This window comes from Monodon monoceros, unplaced genomic scaffold (genome assembly GCF_005190385.1).
Source record: "Monodon monoceros isolate NGI ecotype Baffin Bay Population unplaced genomic scaffold, NGI_Narwhal_1 Super_Scaffold_12, whole genome shotgun sequence".
NCBI classification, from domain to species: Eukaryota; Metazoa; Chordata; class Mammalia; order Artiodactyla; family Monodontidae; genus Monodon; species Monodon monoceros.
In genome coordinates this window covers 2,954,047-2,973,266 of record NW_021703768.1, presented here as the reverse complement: position 1 = coordinate 2,973,266, position 19,220 = coordinate 2,954,047, and the positions used below count along the sequence as shown (strand labels likewise).

Here is a 19,220-nt window from a genome sequence, read left to right as displayed (position 1 = left end):
AAGCAGACTCTCCCCCTCGTCTTCCCACCCCTCCCCGCTTCAATAAAGACCGGAGGGTCCTGCTGGAGGCAGGAGCCGGTCCCCTGCGTGGGTCTGGGCAGGCGGGGGAGCTCTGGGCTGGATGAACCTTGAGGCCAGCATCCCGGGAGCGCAGATGCAGAGCTGGACCGGCCTCTGCGGGGGATGCATTTCGGGGCGTGAGGTGGCGCCGGCCTTGAAACCAGTTTGTCCCTTGGCGTGGCCAAGGCTTCCCGCAGGTGGTGGAGAGTCTGATGTGGAAACTGGTCGAACCACTTGTGTTCCAGAGGGCCTCTCACTTGCACGGGGGTGTGTGGGACCGCAGGGCACGTTCCCGTAGCGGAAGAGGCAGCAGGCTCCGCGGGGGGCAAAGGGGGGCCTGGGCTGGAGCATCACGGGAGAAGGCCCCCCGAAACACAAACTAGAGTGTGCCCCGAATTTAGACGGTGCCATCGGCGGGCGTTCCAGAAAGGAGGGCTGCACCCCTGCCAGCTGGGCCTCAGCCTGGGGACGGGGGCTGGAAGAGGGAAAGGCAGGAAATGGTCCTCAGCCCGAGGGGAGCACTAGCGAGGTGAGATTTTAGCTGGGGTGGCCATCGGGTGGTACAGGGACCCTGGAAACCGAAGGTGGAGGACAGGCTCAGCAGAGATATGGGGAAAGAGTAGGGTGGGAAAGCGCTGACCTTGCGCCCCTGCTCTGCCGAGCCCGCCGCCCGTGGGGCTCCCCTGCCCCTCCCCCAGCGAATCAGGGCTGCTTTGTTCTCAGTGTGAATGTCTTGTCCCCCAGACGCCACCCGAGTCTACCTGCCTGGGGGCAGCAGCCCTCCGTCCCTTCAGAGTGCAGTCCTACGTGCTCTCTGCTATTGATCTGAATCCCTCCTGGAGTCTGTGGCTCTTACACATGTAGGTGGCTGGATAGTGCTACCCCGACCCCCCCAGAAAAGATTCAAATGTGACCTTCTTTAGAAATAGGGTCTTTGCAGATGTGATTGAGGTAAGCATCGGCCCAGGTTGGAAGGGCCTAAGTCCAAGATGGATGTCCTTCTAAGAAGGGGAGACAGAGTGGCAGGCCGCCGAACACTGAGGCAGAGCTTGGCGTGAGGCCACTGGGAGCCCCGAGACAGAGGCTGGGTCACCAGATGCTGAAAGAGGCCTCAGGAGGGAGCTCGGCCCTGGGACAGCTTGATATCAGAGGTCTGGCCTCCAGAGCTATGAGGGAATACATTCCTGCTGTTTTAAGTCACCCCTTCGGGGGTCATTTTTTACATCAGCCACAGGAAACAAATACAACTGGAATTCCGTTCTGTTCCCTATGAGACTGGAAGTCTGTGCCCACATTCCCTGGATATGCCCACCTCCCCACACTTTCGGGAAGCTCTCTTTTGCTTCCCTCACGTTTCTGCTTAACGGTTTCCTTGTCAACGTGACCTCTCATGGCTTCTGACAAAATAGCCCCCTGCTCGTTTGCCCTGTTGTCCTCTTCTCCCCAGCACTTCCCACTATCTAAGAAAACAGATGGATTCGGTGGATTCTCCTGGCAAAGTTGTCTCAGGTACGTGTCTTCTCAACAGCAGACACCTCCTGGGGCCTGGGCCCAGCCTGGCCCCGCAGACCCCTGTACCTGGTTCCTCTCTAACCTGTTGTTTACCAGGTCTGCACCTGTCCTGCCATGAGAACTGATGGGACTTGACCACAGAGACAAGCCCCAGCTTGGTGCGCATGGGATTCAGGGATGCCTTACACATGGATGTCTGTACATCTGCCAGCAAAAACCTACAGGAGATCCATCAGGTAGAGACCCCAGTCCTCATTCTACCCTTAGAGCACAAGCCTGGCAATCCAAGTTGGTGGAGAAGACCAGCCACCTGACACACAAGGCCCCGGAAATGTTATTCTGTCCGACAGCAATGGAGACACAGGTGAGAAACTATGATTACATCACAGCTGATTAAAACCACATTGGATTTTCTTAATTTCTTTTTTTTTTTAATTAATTAATTTATTTATTTGTTTTCGGCTGTGTTGGGTCTTCATTTCTGTGCAAGGGCTTTCTCTAATTGTGGCAAGCAGGGGCCACTCTTCATCGCGGTGCGCGGGCCTCTCACTATCGGGGCCTCTCTTGTTGTGGAGCACAGGCTCCAGACGCGCAGGCTCAGTAGTTGCGGCTCACGGGCCCAGTTGCTCCGCAGCATGTGGGATCTTCCCAGACCAGGGTTCGAACCTGTGTCCCCTGCATTAGCAGGCAGACTCTCAACCACTGCGCCACCAGGGAAGCCTGGATTTTCTTAATTTCTTCATGAGTAAATCAAGTTTCCTTTGGTTTGCTGTCACTTGCTTAAGCTGCAGTTTAGAACTGAAGATTCAGTATTTGTTTCAGGTTTTTGGATGTTTTTGCATTACCAATAATCACACTAATTCCTAAAACTCAAGTACCTTTTTTGTCTTTTTCTTTATAGCTTCGTATGCCTTTTGAAAAGGGCTTTTATCAAACCAACAAAATACATGGAAGCCTCAGCCAATGGAATGTACCATATTAATGTGAAATTTGCATTGCTAAAACAGCACTAATTTTGTCTGAATATGAACGAAAAGCACAAGATAAAAATGTTTATTTTGTTTTTTTTAGATTATCACGATATATTAAGAAATAAAGATTGGAATGAAGATGGAAAAACAAAAGCAAAACAAGCAAATAAAAAACATGTTGGAAATGGATACAGGTGAAGGGGAAGCTCATTGGAAACAAAACTGTAATACTTTTTTTTTGGCCACACTGTGGCACGCAGGATCTTAGTTCCCTGACCAGAGATCGAACCCGGGTCCGCTGCAGTGGAAGATATGAGTCTTAACCACTGGACCGACAGGGAATTCCCGAAACTGTAACACTTTTAAAAATGAAAATGAAAGCACACCCTAAGCTCTGGAAAGATGAATATGTACTTCAGCAAACTTGAGAGAGAAACCAGAGGAACATCAGTGATAAGGGGGTATCAGAGTCTGAACGCCAGCCTGTGCCGTGGAGCACGTGGGATGCATTGTGGAAAGTTGGTCACCACCCGGGATTCTGCGTGAGGTGGCTGGAGTCTCTTCAGACGTTGGCAGGAGACTCCTGTTTTGAAATTCCAGCACTCTCTGTTCTGCATCATTTCATATATTACATAACCTGGTTAAGGCCGGCGTGCATGTCTCTCCCTGTCTTCTAATGGGTACAAGAAGAAACTCTGCTATAATCTCTCTCTGCCCCACAGTGCGGGGTTCTTCTGTACAAAGTCAGCACACAATAAAGGTGTACGTAAGTGAATAGAACACTCCAGTGCCACCGCTCATTCCAGCTTTGGTTCCCTCTTCTGTGAACACAGGAACGAATTCCCAAAGGCAATAGTGTTAGATCTCACTGACGGTCCCTTCTCACCCAATCTGCACAAAGTTCGGGGGGTGGGGGCCGCTGTGGCCTTCGGTGTCTGCGTCAGCCCCTGGCAAGTGGTGGTACCTGGGGAGTGTAGGGGCTGCTTGACTCACCTCCCAGTCTGCTAGTAGTCTGCCAGTTGGACACCGTGACTTCTATTCTATTGAGCCCCATCTCCAGGGACAAGTCATCTGGGAAGTGTAAGTGGCAAATCACATGCTCCCTTAACTTGATGGTAGGGTCGAGGGTAGCAAGAGGGAGATTATTGTAAACCAGGCGGAAGAGAGGGGTCACCGTCAGGAAAGGCAGTAGGAGGCTCATGTGGGCATGGCCGCTGGGGAATTAGTGCATTTCCATCCTCACCCCCAGCTGAGAATAAACCCCATTCGACCACATCTCTTTTTTTCCATACTCATAATGGCATTCACGGAGGTGGGCCTATAGTGGCTCTTACTTCACAGGTGTTTGTGTCATCTGCTCCGGCTGCCCTAACAAAGTACCAAGACTGAGCGGCTTAAACAACAGGAATTTATTTTCGCACCTTTCTGGAGGTCAGGGTGTCCACAGGGCTGCTTCCCTCTGAGGCCTCTCTCCTGGGCGTGTAGAAGGCCATCTCCTCCCTATGTCCTCACATGGTCGTCTGTGTGTGTGTGTCTGTGTCCTGATCTCCTCTTATTCCGAGGACACCACTCATTCGGCAGCCGGACTCGCTCCAATGACCTCATTTCACCTTAATCACCTCTTTAAAGACTGAATCTCCACACACGGTCACATTTGGAGAGGCACTGGGGGTTAGGACTTCCACATATGAATTTGGTGGGTCCTCACTTCCTCCCATAACCCTTTTCCAAAAGTATTTGTTGGCATATTTAACTAACTAACTAATTAAGAGAAAAAGGGAGGTAAGTCAAAGGTGACTTCAGATTCTCTTACACCCTTGGGCATGAGGACAGAAGGTCCCTGGGTAGGTACAGTGTCTGGTCAGGTGTTGAGGGCCAAGCAGAAGATGGGGAGCCTGAACACCTCAAGGATACGTGGTGCAGGGTCGCCCAGGGTTGATGGTGATGAGACAGGTCACCTGGGCACTGTGGACCACAGTCTAACTCTCCTGATGATGACTATTTGGGTTCTTCCCAGTTTGGGGCTATGATAAATGATGCTACAATAAACATGGGGGTCAAATGGTTGGTGGGACACTCGTTCTCTTTTCTCTTGGGCAGACCTAAGAGTAGAATGTCTTGGGCACGTGGTAAGAGTATGTTGAGGCTCATGTCCGATGGCCCAGATGGTTTTCTGAAGTGCTAGCCCAGTTTTCCATCCCCACCAGGACTGATTTAGCATCTCATTTGCTGTTGCTCATCAACAACGCCTGATATGGTCAGTCTCCTTAATTTTAGCCTCATTCTAGAAGGTGAGTAGTGGAAACTCACTGGGATTTGTTTGTGTTTCTCTTATGACTGCTGGTGTTGACCATTTTTGAAATGATATCTTTTGACAAGTGTCTTTGCAAGACTTTACCCACTTTTTATTAGGCTCCTCAGCTTATTGAAATGTAAGATGTGTTTACATATGCAAGTGTTTTGTCAAAAAATATGCTATATATAATATGTCACAGGCAACAAATTATACACTGTGGCTTGCCTTTTTATTTTATCATCTTGGTCACTTCAAGAGAATTTTATGAAGTCCAATTTATCCCTTTTCTCTGCCTTTTTTTAAAATTTCTTTATTTTATTTTAGGCTGTGTTGGGTCTTCGTTGCTGTGCGCAGGCTTTCTCTAGTTGTGGTGAGCGGGGGTTATTCTTCGTTGCAGTGCACAGGCTTCTCATTGCGGTGGCTTCTCTTGCTGTGGAGCATGGGCTCTAGGCACGCATGCTTCAGTAGTTGTGGCTCGTGGGCTTCAGTAGTTGTGGCTCGTGGGCTTCAGTAGTTGTGGCTCGTGGGCTCTAGAGCGCAGGCTAAGCAGTTGTGGCTCACGGACTCAGTTGCTCTGCGGCATGTAGGATCTTCCCGGACCAGGGCTCGAACCTGTGTCTCCTGCATTGGCAGGCGGATTCTCAACCACTGCGCCACCAGGGAAGCCCCTCTCCCCTTCTCTTTTAAGGGTATTCTTATGTGTGTCCTCTCTAAGGAATACCTCCAAATTGTAAAAGTTTACTCCTATGTTTTAGCCTTTGCATTTAGGTCTCTGATCCATTTCAAAATAATTTTGTATATGGTGTTAGATAGCAATTTTTTTTTTCTCATATGGATGTTGAGTTGTTCTAACACCAGGGCATTTTTGTCAATATTAAGTAATCACAAATGTGTAGATCTATTTCTCAGCTCTCTGTTCTGTTCTGTTGATCTATGTGTCCATCTTTTCACCAATAGCAAGCTGTCTTAATTACTGTAACTTTATAATAAGGCTTGAAATCAAGTAGCACAAGCTCTCCAGTCTGGTTCTTCTTCTTCAAAATTGCTTGACTATTGTCCTTTGAAATTCTAAACAAGCTTTAGAATCAATCATCAGTTTTTACAAAAATTCCTATTGAAGTTTTGATTGGCATGTATTCACTTTACATATCAATTTGGGCAGAATGAATATCTTCACGATATGGAGTTTTTCAATCCATGACTATGTTATATCTCTCATTTTATTTATATTTCCTTTAATTCTCAGTACTATGTTGTAGTTTTCCATGTAGAATTTGTACGTTTTACATTTGATTTAGTTTATTGCTATTTGTTTAATATTTCAACAATATTATAAATGGAATTTAAAAAAAAATTTCTTATTATTTGTCACCACTTTGTGGAAATACAACTGATTGACATTAATGTGGACTTTGTGTTTTGTAACCTTGTTAAATTCACATAGTAATTCTAATAGGTATTTTGTTTTGCATAGGCAATTGTGTTGTCTAGGAAACCTTTCCAAATTTTGTCTTATTTCTTGTTTGTTATTTACTTATTGTCTTATTACCATGGTTAAGACTACAAATATGATGTTGAATAGAAGTGGACACCTTCATCTTGCTCGCAGTCGTGGAGAGCATGCAATCTTTCATGATTAACAGTGGTGTCAGCTTTAGGTGTATGCTGATGTCCTTTGTCAGTTTGAAAATTTTCATTCTACCCATAGTTTTCTGAGTGTTGTTAATAAAGGAATTGTAAGTTTTGTCAAAAGTTGTTTCTGCATTTATTGAAATAATCATATCATCTTTCTCCTTTATCTTGCTAATATGATGAATTACATTGGTTGATTTTGCCAAGTTGACTCAGTCTTAAATTCCTGAGATAAACCCCATTTGTGCATGATCTGTAATCCTCTGATAAGTTGCTGGACTCGATTCATTAACATATTTGAAGATTTTTGTTTCTATATCATGAGACGCACAGTCCTGTAAAATGATAATGTACCTATGACCAAGTGGAGTTCATCTCACTAATGCAAGGTTGGTTTGACATTTGAAAGTCAATTAATTAACATACCATATTAATAGAATTAAATTAAAAAATATGTTTATTCAATAGACACAGAAAAATAAGTTTTAAGGAAGTACAGCCCCCATCCATGATTAAAAGCTCATAGCAACCTAGGAAAAAAGGGCAATCTTCCAAACTTAAGGACATCTTTAAAACTTACAGCATCACAATGCTTAGTGAAGACAGACTGATTTTCCCACCTCGGGTGATGGCAAGGATGCCTCCCTCACACTTCTGTTGCATCACACCAGAGATTCTGGCTCGTGCAAGAAAGGTAGACAATGAAGGAGACAGCAAGCAAGCTGGAAAAGTTGGAATAAAACTTTATTCACAAAAGACATAATCATTTATACAGAAAATTTTAAAAATCTACAGAAAGCTAATATAACCAATTGCCAAAGTCAGCAAGATTGCAGAACACCTGGTCAATATACAAAAATTACTTGTACGTCTATATAAACAACGTCAAAATATGTCGCACAAAGGCATTCCCAATGGCTTAAATAAATAAATAAAATGCTTAGTAATAACTTTAATAAATGTTCAAAATTTCTACCCTAAAAATTATAAAACATTCCTGAGAAAATTTTTAAAGGCCTAAATAAAAGGAAAGGTCGAGTATATTTACGGATTGAATGAGTTAATATTTTTTAAGAGAGTGGTTTTCCACAACTTGATCTATATTATCAATTAAATCCCAATCAAACCCTACGGGCCTTTTTGTAGAAATTGAGGAACTAATTCAAAATTTACATGGTAATATAAAGGACTTAGAAGTTCCAAAACAATTTTATGAAAGAAAATTAAAGTTAAAGGACTTATGCTTTTAACTTTAAATTTAAGACTTTCTGTAAAGAGATAAAAACAAAACAATATGGTATTGAGCTAAGGATAGACAGATCTCAATGAGACATTGTTGAGAAGCCAGAAATGCACCCACACTCAAATGGGCAACTGTATTTTTTGGCAAAAGTGACAAGATAATTCACTGGGTTAAGTATAGTCTTCAATAAGTGGCACTGAAACAACTATGTACTGGATGGGGAAAAAATAATGTTAACTCTTCCTACATACCCCACACAAAATTACTCCAAAATGAATCATAATAGGTAAATGTAAGAGCTAAAATCATAACAATTGCAAAAATTACATAGGAGAAAATCTTCATGACCTTGGATCAGGCATATATTTCTTTAAAAGGACACACAACACACATACACATCCCACAAGGCAAAAAGAATAATTTTTGAAAATTGAATTTTATCAAAACGGGAAGTTTTGCTTGTTGAAAAACTCCATTAATAGAATAAAAAAAAATGAAAATGCAAGCCACAGATTGGGAGAAATATCTGCAAAACCTATATCTGCAAAAGGACTTGCGACCAGAATATATAAAGAACTCTTACGATGCAAAAATTAGAAGAAGAACAACGCATTTTAAAAATGACCACAAGAATTGTACAGCCACTTCAGAAAAAAAGGTATATGGATGGCCAACAAGCACATGCAAAGATGATCAATGTCATTAGTTATTTGGAAAATTCACATTAAACCATAATGAAATGCCACTTTGTTCTGAAACATACGTGTGGGATTTTACCTCAGGGAGGTGACTGAGTTTCAATATTGAGAGCTTAATGCCATCGAAAGAAGAATTTATTACTCACTTTTCACATATCAGATCAGACAACATTCCAAGTTTCTTTAAACAGTCTATGCTGGTTGGGATGTGAAGAAACGTGCAGTCTCTTATACTGATATTTGAAGTACAAAACAGAACAGAAATTTGGCAATTCCAGCTAAAACCACACATTTAGTCACCCTACGGCCCAGATATCCCATTTCTTAGGTTCCAGGATGAAGCTGCACCTTCTCCAGCAAGAGCCTGTAAGAAAGCTGCCGACCGCAGCACCATTAATAAAGTACATGCTTATAACCAGCACAAAGACCCTTCACTAGGGGTCTGGTTGAATAACTATGATGCACCCTTGAAGACAATACTATTCAGGTACTTTTGGGAAAAAAGGGAAAATTCTCTAGAAAGTAATTCGTAGTGATCTCCTTGAGTTATTGTTAAGAAAACATAGCAAGTTTGGGAAGGAGGTATGTAACCTGAGAAAGAAAGGGAGAGGGTTTATTGACTTACGGTCATGAACGTGTGCATGTATTTGCTTACCTTTGCAAAAAGAAATGCTGGGGAGACTTGTAGGAGTTAATGAGGGCAGAGACGGACAGCAGGAGGGCAGGAGCGATGGAAAACAGGGGAGACAAAGGGGCCAAGACTGCTGAGCGCACGTCCCGTGACAACCATGGAAGTTGCTGAATTACAAAAATTCAGTCGAAAAGAGGAAAAGTCCTAAAATTAATTTAGGTAGGAAAAAAATAAATCTTTGTATAAAATTGATAACAGATAAAATACTATCTTCAAGTAATTTTGAATACTGTTTTGTGGATCCCAAGTGTGATATTTTCTATATGCAAAATAATTTACAAAGAAAAAAAAAACTGTACTGACTTATTTATTGTTAGTAGTAATGTTGATATTTATGGTTTTGAAACTTTATGTGTATTTCAAAATAAATCAATAAATATACAGGGGTGAAAGAAACAAGACTTTCAATATATGAGGAGACATATAAAGAAATATTAACATTAAATATGAGTTAAAATATATGTGTGCTTATCTCAGATATAGTTTAGTATCTACCATAATTCACGATCTATATATATAATATATATTTTTTCTCAGACTAATGTAAAAATCTAGAAAAGTCAGAGATTTCAAAAGATAAATATAAAAACATGCTCTTCTTCTCATCCCATTATACTATACACCCAATTCATCATATTCGTATATAATTTTTTAAAATTCAAGTATAGTTGATTTACACTGTTGTGTTGGTTTCAGGTGTACAGCACAGTGATTCTAGTGTATATACATACATATGTATTATTTTTCAGATTCTTTTCCATTATAGGTTATTATAAGGTATTGTATATAGTTCCCTGTGGTATACAGTATGTCCTTGTTGTTTATCTATTATACATATATAATAGATTTGTTAATCCTAAACTTCCAATTTATCCCTCCCCTGACCGTATATAACTTTTAAAAATCACCAAATATTTATAAAAGTCAAAAAATATAGAAGGCAGTTCCTGGCTTTGCATCTCCAGGAGGATGCTGCCTCTACCGTCCCCTTGTCACATGCCCTGCCTTCCTGTGCTCAGAGGAGGCATCATATATTGTGGGTCCCACATCTTCTCCAGCCCTCATGCCCTGAATGTCTCTGAAGACACACACAGTCAAGGTACTGACCCTTATCACCACAAGGTTCCTTCCTGTTCCCCTTTGTAAACACGCCCCCTCCCTCTTACTTCCTAACTCCCACACTTTGTCTCTCCTACCTGGCAACCACCAAACTGTTCTCCATTTCTAAACTTTTGTAATTTCAAAATGTTCTCCTGGTGGAATCACGCAGTGTATAACCTTTGGCATTGGCTTTTGTCCTTCAGCCTAATTCTCTGGAGATTCATGCGAGTTCTTGTGTGGACCAACAACTCACTCCTGCACACGGTTGAGCATTAGTTTGTTCTACCTACTGAAGGACATCTGGGCTGATTCCAGTTTCTGTCTATTATACATAAGGCTAATATGAACATCCGTGTACAGGGTTTGTGTGAACGTAAGTTTCTGTTTCTCTGGGAATGATGCCCAAGAATGCAATCTCTAGACTTCATGGTAGCTGCAAGTTTAGTTTTATAAGAAACTGTCAAACTAGTTTCCAGAGTGGATTTACCATGTTATATTCCCACCAGCACTGGATGAATGATCTCGTTTCTCTGCATTCTTACCAGACTTTGATGTTATCTCTATTTTATTTTTTTTAACTTTAGCCATTCTGATAGGTGCATATATTTCACTGTGGTTTTAGTTTGCATTTCCTTGATGGCTAATGACGTTGAACATCCTTCATATGCTTATTTGCCATCTATATATCCTTTTCGGTGAAATTTCTTTTGACAATATTAATTGGATTGTTTTTTATTGTTTTAGTTTACTCTTTTGCTTTGAGTAGTCTTTATATATTCTAGATACTAGTCCTTTGTCGGATATATGGTTTGGCCAAAAAGTTTGTTCAGTTAGTGAATATATTGTTGAATAAAATTCTTGGTGAAAATGAAAAATGTGTCTTTTATTTTTACTTAAAACCGAACAAACTTTTTGGCCAACCCAATATTTTCTGTCTGCAACTTACCTTTTCATTCTTTCAGAGAACACAAGTTTTAAGTTGGATGAAGCCCAATGTATCAAATTTTCCTTTTATGGATTGTGCTTTTGGTGTTCAGTCTACAAATTCTTTGCCTTGCTTTAAATCTTGACGATTTTCTCCTCTATTTTTCTAAAAGTTTCATAATTTGACAGTTAAGTCTGTGATCCATGTTTAATTTTTGTATAAGATATGAGACTTGGGTTGGAGTGTGTGTGTGTGTGTGTGTGTGTGTGTCTGTGTGTGTGTGACTTATGGATGTCCAATTGCTCCGACACCATTTGTTGAAAAGACTAACTTTCCTCCATTTAATTGCTTTGCATCTTTGTCAAAATAAGTCAGGAATATTCGTCTGGGTTTGTTTTTGGATTGCCTTTTCTGTTTCAATGATGTAATGTCTTGACGTCCGGTAAACTGATTCGTCTCACTTTATCCTTCTTTGTCAAAATTGTTTTAGCTATCGTAAGGTTTGTGCCATTAAAAATAAGTTTTACAGTAAGCTTGTCTGTATCTACAAAACCCTTGCTCGGAATCTAAGTAGTGCTTTAAACACTTGTTCTCACTGAATTTTTCACTAAAAATATCATAAAAGTCCAGTTTGCTTCTGGTCAAGTTTCCTTTTCCCCAAATGTCTGTGTGCTGGGAACAGGTCATTTGAGATGCAAAAATAAAAATTCACGCTCACTTTCCTCAAGGAATGCAAAGTTTGGGGCTGACTGCTAACTCAGGAATTTATTTTAAAAACTAAATGTTATTTTAAGTGTGTATTTCCATTGGGCCTTAAAATTTAACATCCCAAGTCAACTGTGCTTTACACTGGAGAGCAGGGCTCCTGAGGCATGCTCGGATCTGCCTGGATTACGAGTGTCCATGACACTCAGGTGAAGAGGAATCTCCAAGGAGGGAAGCGGGGGTTAAAACGTAAGCAAGTCTCCCTGTGATCTTTTTGTTTCTTTCCCTCAACACCCTGCTGTACCTTTTAGAAGTAAAGGTGAATAACCAAGAGCAAGCCATCCACTCATTCTTTCATTCATTCAGTCAATACTTGTCTAGCTCCCACGATTTGCCAGGCCTGAAGTCAGGTCAGAGAACCGTCACACCAGGACACCAGCAGCAGCTCTGGCTGTGGCTGCCACAGAGCCCCAAGGCAGAGGGATGAAGGAGCACCGTGGGGAGGATGCTCTCAGGGGAAGCAACGTGTAGAGACTGATGTGGGAGGGGGTGTGGCTGCAGGAAGAAGGGTCAGCAGGCCAGGGGGCCCGAGCAGAGAGCAAGGGGGCAACCAGCCCGATGGCTGCCTGCCAGTGGAACTAAGCAGCAAGGGCCTTCCACCTGGTGGATGCAGGGAAGCCTTTGGAACTGTGGGGATTCCCAGGAAGCAGCACCCTTTCCTAGCCTGGCTCTGAGCAGGTTGAGGCATAGAATGGAACGTGGAGGCCTCTGTAATCACTGCCGGGGCCAAGCTGCCGGCCTCTCTGCCTGAGCAAGGCCTCTCTGCAGGTCTGTGTGGAAGATCCAATCCGTCTAGTTGAAATGGAGAGAATGAGAGCAGAGAGGATTGTTTCTAGAAGCAGCTTAAGTGCCAGAAAGGCACAGAGTTCTATTCTGGGAGTGAGGGGTGTGTGCACGGTGAGGGCCTGCCAGGGCCTAGAGTCTCCCTACCCCGCCCCAGCCTCTCTTCTGCTTTCCTTTCTAGGCTACACTCTGCCCACCCCCTTGGCCATCCCCCCATCTTTCTGTCTTCCAGAGCCCTTCTCTCTACTCTTAACTTTAATTTTCTAAAATACCTTTACTGTGTGTAGAGAAAAGATGCAGAATTCCATCCAGGGCAAAGGCATCCCTCTCCCTATAGAGGCATGCAGGTGGCCGGTGGCAGCAACGCTGTCCTTCCCCTCCAGAGGCCTCTGTGACGGTGCCTTAGCCCTGAGCAGAGCAAGTGGCCACGGGGTGAGCCGCTAACCTGCAGGTCCCAGACGAGGGGCCCAGGGTCCTGTAGGGAGCACCCTGCCCGGGAAGCCTCTCTCTACCTGCCACGCTCTGGACGATGGCCCAAAGACACATAAGTGACAGTCTAAACTGCAAATCCAAGACTTTGTTTATCTTTATATTTTGAAGGGTGGGGGGATGAAGAGAGGAAGAGACAAAAATGCAAATTTTTGACAACCTGTTTTTTTTTTTTAAGAAAGCGCTCCTAAATTAGTTCACTATACTTCTGTGACTCTTCTTTTTAAATGATAACACATATTTTTCTTTTAATTTTCAAAGTGTAAAATATTTCACATGGTAGGAATGTACAGAGCAATAGAATCCCACGTAACCATCATTCCAAGTTAATAATCTTTTGTGACATTTGCAGCAGATGTATTTTTCAGAAATAAAACATGACTAACACAGTGGACTCCCCTCACCCCTCTTCCCAGGCACTCAGTGGGCCTGCAGCAGAGGGGAGACCTTCCTCCCCACAGCATTACTGCAGTCCCCACCCGCATGTGTAAATAGCACACATATTGCTGGGTTTTGTCAAATTCTGTCATCGGCATCAAGTTGTCTGTATCCTTTTTTAAAAAAAATATTATTTTCCCCGCTCAACTCTATATTCTCAGGACTTATTCATGTTGATACCAGCAGAGCTATCTTACTCATTTTCATCCCTGGGAACATTCTGTTCCATGGAATATGCCGCAGACTCTGTATCCAGGCCTCTCCTGCCATTTAGGACGTTTCCAGCCCTGCACTTTGCAAACAATGCTGCAAGCGCTGTGCTGGGGCCTCCGTGCCCCTGCCTGGCATTTTTCTTGCGGTGGGACAATGAGGCAAGGAATCCAGGGTGAGAGGGAGTGGGCATCTCCTGCTCTTTCAGATGTGGCCAAATGCCTCCCTAATTCCTTTGGAGCCATTTCAACTAGCATGGCAGGGAGAGCGAGTGCCCTGTCTCTGCACACCCTGGGCCTTGTTTGGTGTCATCCAGCGGGCGTAAAGTGGCATCTTATACACCGTATGATCTCCCTGTCAAGAGTGAATGCGCGCCTCTGCTAACTAAGCTCTTAGGTCTCCTCTGTGTGGAGGGTCTGCCTGCATCCCTGGCCCATTTCTCCATTGGGTGGCTTGCCTTCACCCGCTGACGTTGGGAACCCTTCCTGATTCTGCAGAGCAGTCTTTGTCATTTAGGTGGGCCGCAAATATCTTCTATCTTCAGCAATTTATTTTCTATCCAACTGAAGTTTTTACTTTTAATGCAATCAAATGTATCAAACTTTTCTTTCTGCATTCCTTCCAGTATTAAAAAAAAAAAAACATCCTCCCTTACCCCTGGCTCTGCAACCCAGCTGTGTCAGAGTGTGTGGGAGAGCTTAGGGAGGGCTGGTGTGTGCGCCTGACTACGTGCCGCCGAATCGTGGTCTGGGCGAGCCGTTTGGGTGCACAAACCGAGAGTTAGCAAAAGGATATGAAGCATGGCCCCAGACAAACGCCCTATACAGCCTCGCTTCTCTGATGAAAGCAATTGTCAAAACACACTTCCTTCTCCTCCCATGTTTTCTTGCGAGCTTGGATCCTACCTGCTCCGGCCGGTCGGAGCGACTCGCGCCGTCTCTGCAGCCCCCTGGGCGCGCTCACACCCGCACTCACGCCCCACGGTGCGCTCCGGAGTGTAAAACGGAGAATGCGAAGCGAGTGATGGAGTAGCTGCCGGAGGGACTGAGGGTGGGGTGGGGAGAGGTGGGGGATGGAGGTGAGCTAAGTTCTTCCAACGACTGTCTTGCAGAAACACTTAAAAGAAAAGGGAAAAGAAAAAACGACAACTCTTATCTCTTTCCACTTGCCCAGAGCAGCTCCCGCGGCGCGCGGACCTCCCCGGGCAGCGCGCGTGTGCGCGCACACGTGTGTGCGAGTCCACGCCGTGAACGTGGAGGGCTGAGGACTCTCGAACACTTCTCTTTCCAGACAGCCGCCGATTGCAGGACGAGGGCGCTCGGGTCTTCGCTGCCCCGGAAACGGGTCTGCAGTAACTCGGATCCCTCATCCCGTACCCGGCCCGCGACCCTCCCCCCACCCCTGCACCCGCCATCCAGTTCCCGCTCGGCGCTCCAGGCCCGGGACTCGGACGCCGGCGGGGACCTGGGCGCGGGGCCGCGCGCACGCCTCGCCACTAGGGTCTGCGGTTCCGGGCGGGCGGGGAGGAGGGATGAGCCGAGAGCCAGGGGAGCACGCAGGCCAAGCCTGCAGGATGCTGAGAAATGGCGAGGGAAGGATTCTCGGGGCGCAGCGCAGGAGAAACTTCAGGAAGCGCGTCGGAGGCGGGGCATCTGTGGAGAGGATGGGCACTGTGCTGCCACTAAAGGAGACCGGGAGGGACACGTTAGCGGCCGGGAGACCTCGCAGTCGTCCGAGCTCCGGGGTCGAGCCGCTGGTGGGAGAGCCGGGTCGCCGGCTGAGCCCAGAAAGTGCAGAAGAGAGCTCCCTGCGTCCTGGGGCCCCAGCCCGGGTCCCCACCCGCGGCGCTGCCCGCAGGGCCCAGGCTTTCGGGCCCGTTTGAAAACCCCGGGCCGCGTCCCAGCTCGGGGTTCCTGGACAGGAGCGGCGGGGACCCCTGGGCCTTGCACGGGTTCGCCTACGACTTTGTTTTCCAGACACACGTGGCCACATCAGAAGAGAGTTTGAGAACCTCGGAAATCCAAAGTGTCCATAGAATCGTGAGCGGGCTCAACCCCGCTTGGAAGGCATTTACGTTTCATTTTGACTTAAATTTTGTACAATTTATAGCGACGTGTTTCGGTTTTCCAAAAAAGAAAAGAAAAGAAAAACAAAGGAAAACGCAGATCTCTCGCGCTCTTTCTCCTTGTTTTTGCTGTCACTCGCTCCGCAGTCCCGCCAGGAAGTGCGGGCACAGGAGAACTCGGTTAGGAACACACTGGAAATGTGCCTTATACATTGAAACGACTTACATTTCACACATGACTTTACACTGGAAATGTGCCTTATACGTTGAAACGACTTACATTTCACACGTGGCTTTATTCGGGGCAACAACGTAAAATGTGTCTCTTTAATCTTAACTGACCCGCCTCCAAATTTACACGTTCCACAATGGCACCTATTTTCCCACCAAACTCTTACAAACTCCCCGGAAGACAGGGCAAAAGGCGGAAAGAGAGAAAGGTCGAGCGAGACTCAGGTTTTATTGAAATGCTCCAGGGTTATTGTCCTTCTTCTCCGAATCAAACCGACGTGGGAGGAGGCAGGTTGGGAAGCCCGCCGCCCGTCGGTGGCCGGGGACAGCGCCGGGGCCACCGCGATGGGGACGAGGCGGCAGCCGCGGGCCACAGCGCCCCCTCGCCGCCCGCGCGCACGACTTCGGGCCGCGTCGCCGCTCAGCCTGCCCGGCTCCCGGGAGCCCCAGGACGGAGGTGGAGGGCGCCTCGGCCTGCGCCGCCGCCGCTTTCCGGGGAGGACCCGGAGCCCAAGCCCGCGCGCGTTTCTGCCGTTTCCCAGAGCTTGGCCTCCAGGAAACCACAGCTCCTTGAAACGCGCATGTCCACGCCGACTTGTTCCAAAGGCATCGGCCACTGTTGGGACAAGAAACAGTAATGTGACAGTGTTAACAACCACCACACCCGCTTTTTTTTTGAATGCACATCTGGGGCAAAGGGGCATGGGGATCCACCGTAAACCTGAAAGCTCACTGCCCAGGTTAATGGTTCCGTGTGAGCGCGCTTTCCGGGCACTTACCCGGTTGGCCCTGCGTGCCGGCCCTTCTCTTTAAATCCAGCTTGGAGGGCAACTGAAAGCAACAGAAGCCAAGTGTACGTCCGGACCGAGACGCTCCACAGGCCTGAAAGCCCTCCACGACCGTGAGCGAAGCATCTAGGTCCCTGCTCTCGGAGAGAGGAGGCCTGGCGGCTCGGGGCGCAGCCGAGCGCTCCACGCGGTGACCCGAGACTCAGTTCCCGCGAATCCAGGCCACAGTCGCAGGCGGCCGCGCTCCCAGCCACCGCGTCGAGCCTCGACACATGCAGCCTGTTCTTTCGATTGAGTTTTTAAAAAGAAGACCAAGCCAACTTTAATCTACGAAAAGGGAAAGTGATTTTAAAAAATCGGAGAGCTTTAAAGCGAAACAGAGTTTATATATCCCAATAACAATGCTAAGCGTAAGTTTTAATGTCTCTGCGTAGGCATTTTAATTTGCTACAGTCACTACTAATAAAAACGGCATGTAGGGCGATTCGACCGTTTAATAGTGCAAGGTAGACGGTTTTTATTAGTAGCAGGCAGCAGTACGGAAAATTCAGATTTCAGTGGAGGAGTATAATTGCTGGGGGATAAAATACACTCAGAGAAGAGTCTGTCTTCAGAATCAGCAGCGCCGAGCTAAAGGCAGAGGGAAGTGCCAGGCAGCCCTTTCTGGAGATGCACCCTGGGCGAGTCGAGACCCTCCAAAGCCACGTGCACATGTCTGGTTATACACTTAATTGATGTCAAAATCGAGTGTATCGGAGCTTATGCTCCTGTTCCAAACTGGGGATGTTTTTGTAATAATTCGCTGTTTTCTTTTCTGCCCCTGGCAGAGATCAGGCCCAGGAGAGAGATCGAGGGAGGGCGAGGGAGGGCGAGGGGGGGCAGGCCCAAATGCTAATGAGACAACAGCAGGCGCTGGTCTTTGGAAATGGAAATACTCAGGCCAGTCTTCCTTGGAGATAAACATTAGACCTGATTTTTTCACTTAAACTATGTAATTGGAAGCGAATCGAAGGCCTGTAACCTGATCTGCTGCTGTTTACGTTGGTCATCCAACGTGTGTCTGTCTCATTTATGGCCTCTTCCCGGCCGAATACCCTCCCAGGAAGACCACAAATGCCGTGGGTCCTGTCAAAGGCATGCGCCACAGGGCTGCTGGGGCCTCTGGCTCTCTCTCCTTCTCTTTCCTTTTTAACGCTAGGATAATTGATTTAAAATATCTGCCCTGAACTGAATTAGGACGTCCTGCTTGGGGTCACAGCATTGTTGAAACTCCCCTGCTGGGTGCTCACAGCGGCCCAGAGTGTGTGGGAAGTAGTGGGGGAGGGGCGGGGCGGAGGGGCTGTGTTTGGGGGGGAGGTGGCGAGTGAGGTGTAGCGGGAGCGGGCTGGGGTTTGTAGGCAGCGTGGGGGGACAGGAGGGAGCGAGTCGCTTGGGGGCTCGGGGGAGAGGCGGCTGGTTAAAGGGCCTGGACCGCACCTGCCGGGAGCCACGCACCCGCAGGCCAAGGAGGGTGGGTTCTGCTCAAGCCCGGCACTGCCGTTTACATCTGGTTCCCTTGGACCTAGGGAAAGACAGACGCACCCTGACTGCCTCGAAGGTTCCGCAGGCGATCAGGCCGCAGACTGGGGCCTCATGGTCCCCGCGCTGCAGCCGCAGCCAGCAGAGCGGCCGCAGGACGCGCGCGCGGCGCCCGCGCGACCGCGACCCGAACGCGATAACTCTGGCCACTCTGAGAGCTGCCCAACCAACAGGGGGCTGCGGGAAGGGGGGGTCTGCGGGCCGGAGCTCCCACCTACCGCTTTCTCCCCCTACAGGTCACCCACCCGAGACGGCCGCCGAGGAAGTGGCACCTGTTGTGTGGGCCACCCCGCCGTATCCGCACACACCCGACCCCCCGTGGACCTCCTGAGAGCCACCGGTGACCTCCCCCCACCTCCCCCCGTCCCCCAGCCCAGTCGCCAGACGCCAGCTTCCGCTGGCCCGGCCCCCAGAGAAGGTATGGGGAGAAGGGTGTTTTCGAGGAACTGGGGGTCCCAGGGCCCTTTTCCTAGCATCTCGCCGCTGGGCCCTGCGAAGCTCCTCCCGAGTCGCCTGTTACCTGAGCTACCTGTGCCGCCGACTGCGCCGCCCGTGCCACCAGCCTGTCGTTTTCTTGTCCCTTCCCGAGTGACAGCGAGGCTTCACGTCGTGCCAGAGGCGGTCTGTCCAGTGACAATCATTCCCCAGAGTGTTTTACAACACACATCCGAAAGAGGAGTCAACTTATTAAAACAAAATAAAATAAAACTCTTTGGAGGGGGTGGCGTCTTCCCGGACGAAGCA

At 47.1% G+C, this 19,220-nt stretch overlaps 1 protein-coding gene across 1 annotated transcript; it reads right to left on the bottom strand.

The window, feature by feature from the left end:
• Window positions 1–16,227: 16,227 nt before the first annotated feature.
• LOC114891730 lies at window positions 16,228–18,952 on the bottom strand. The gene is made up of 4 exons (XM_029215996.1): window positions 18,832–18,952; window positions 18,480–18,634; window positions 16,890–17,182; window positions 16,228–16,726 (listed from the first exon to the last, which is right to left on the bottom strand). Exons 1-4 carry the CDS (start codon window positions 18,950–18,952, stop codon window positions 16,339–16,341), a joined length of 957 nt encoding a protein of 318 aa, XP_029071829.1. The 3' UTR covers window positions 16,228–16,338.
• Between the last annotated feature and the right edge of the window lie 268 nt (window positions 18,953–19,220).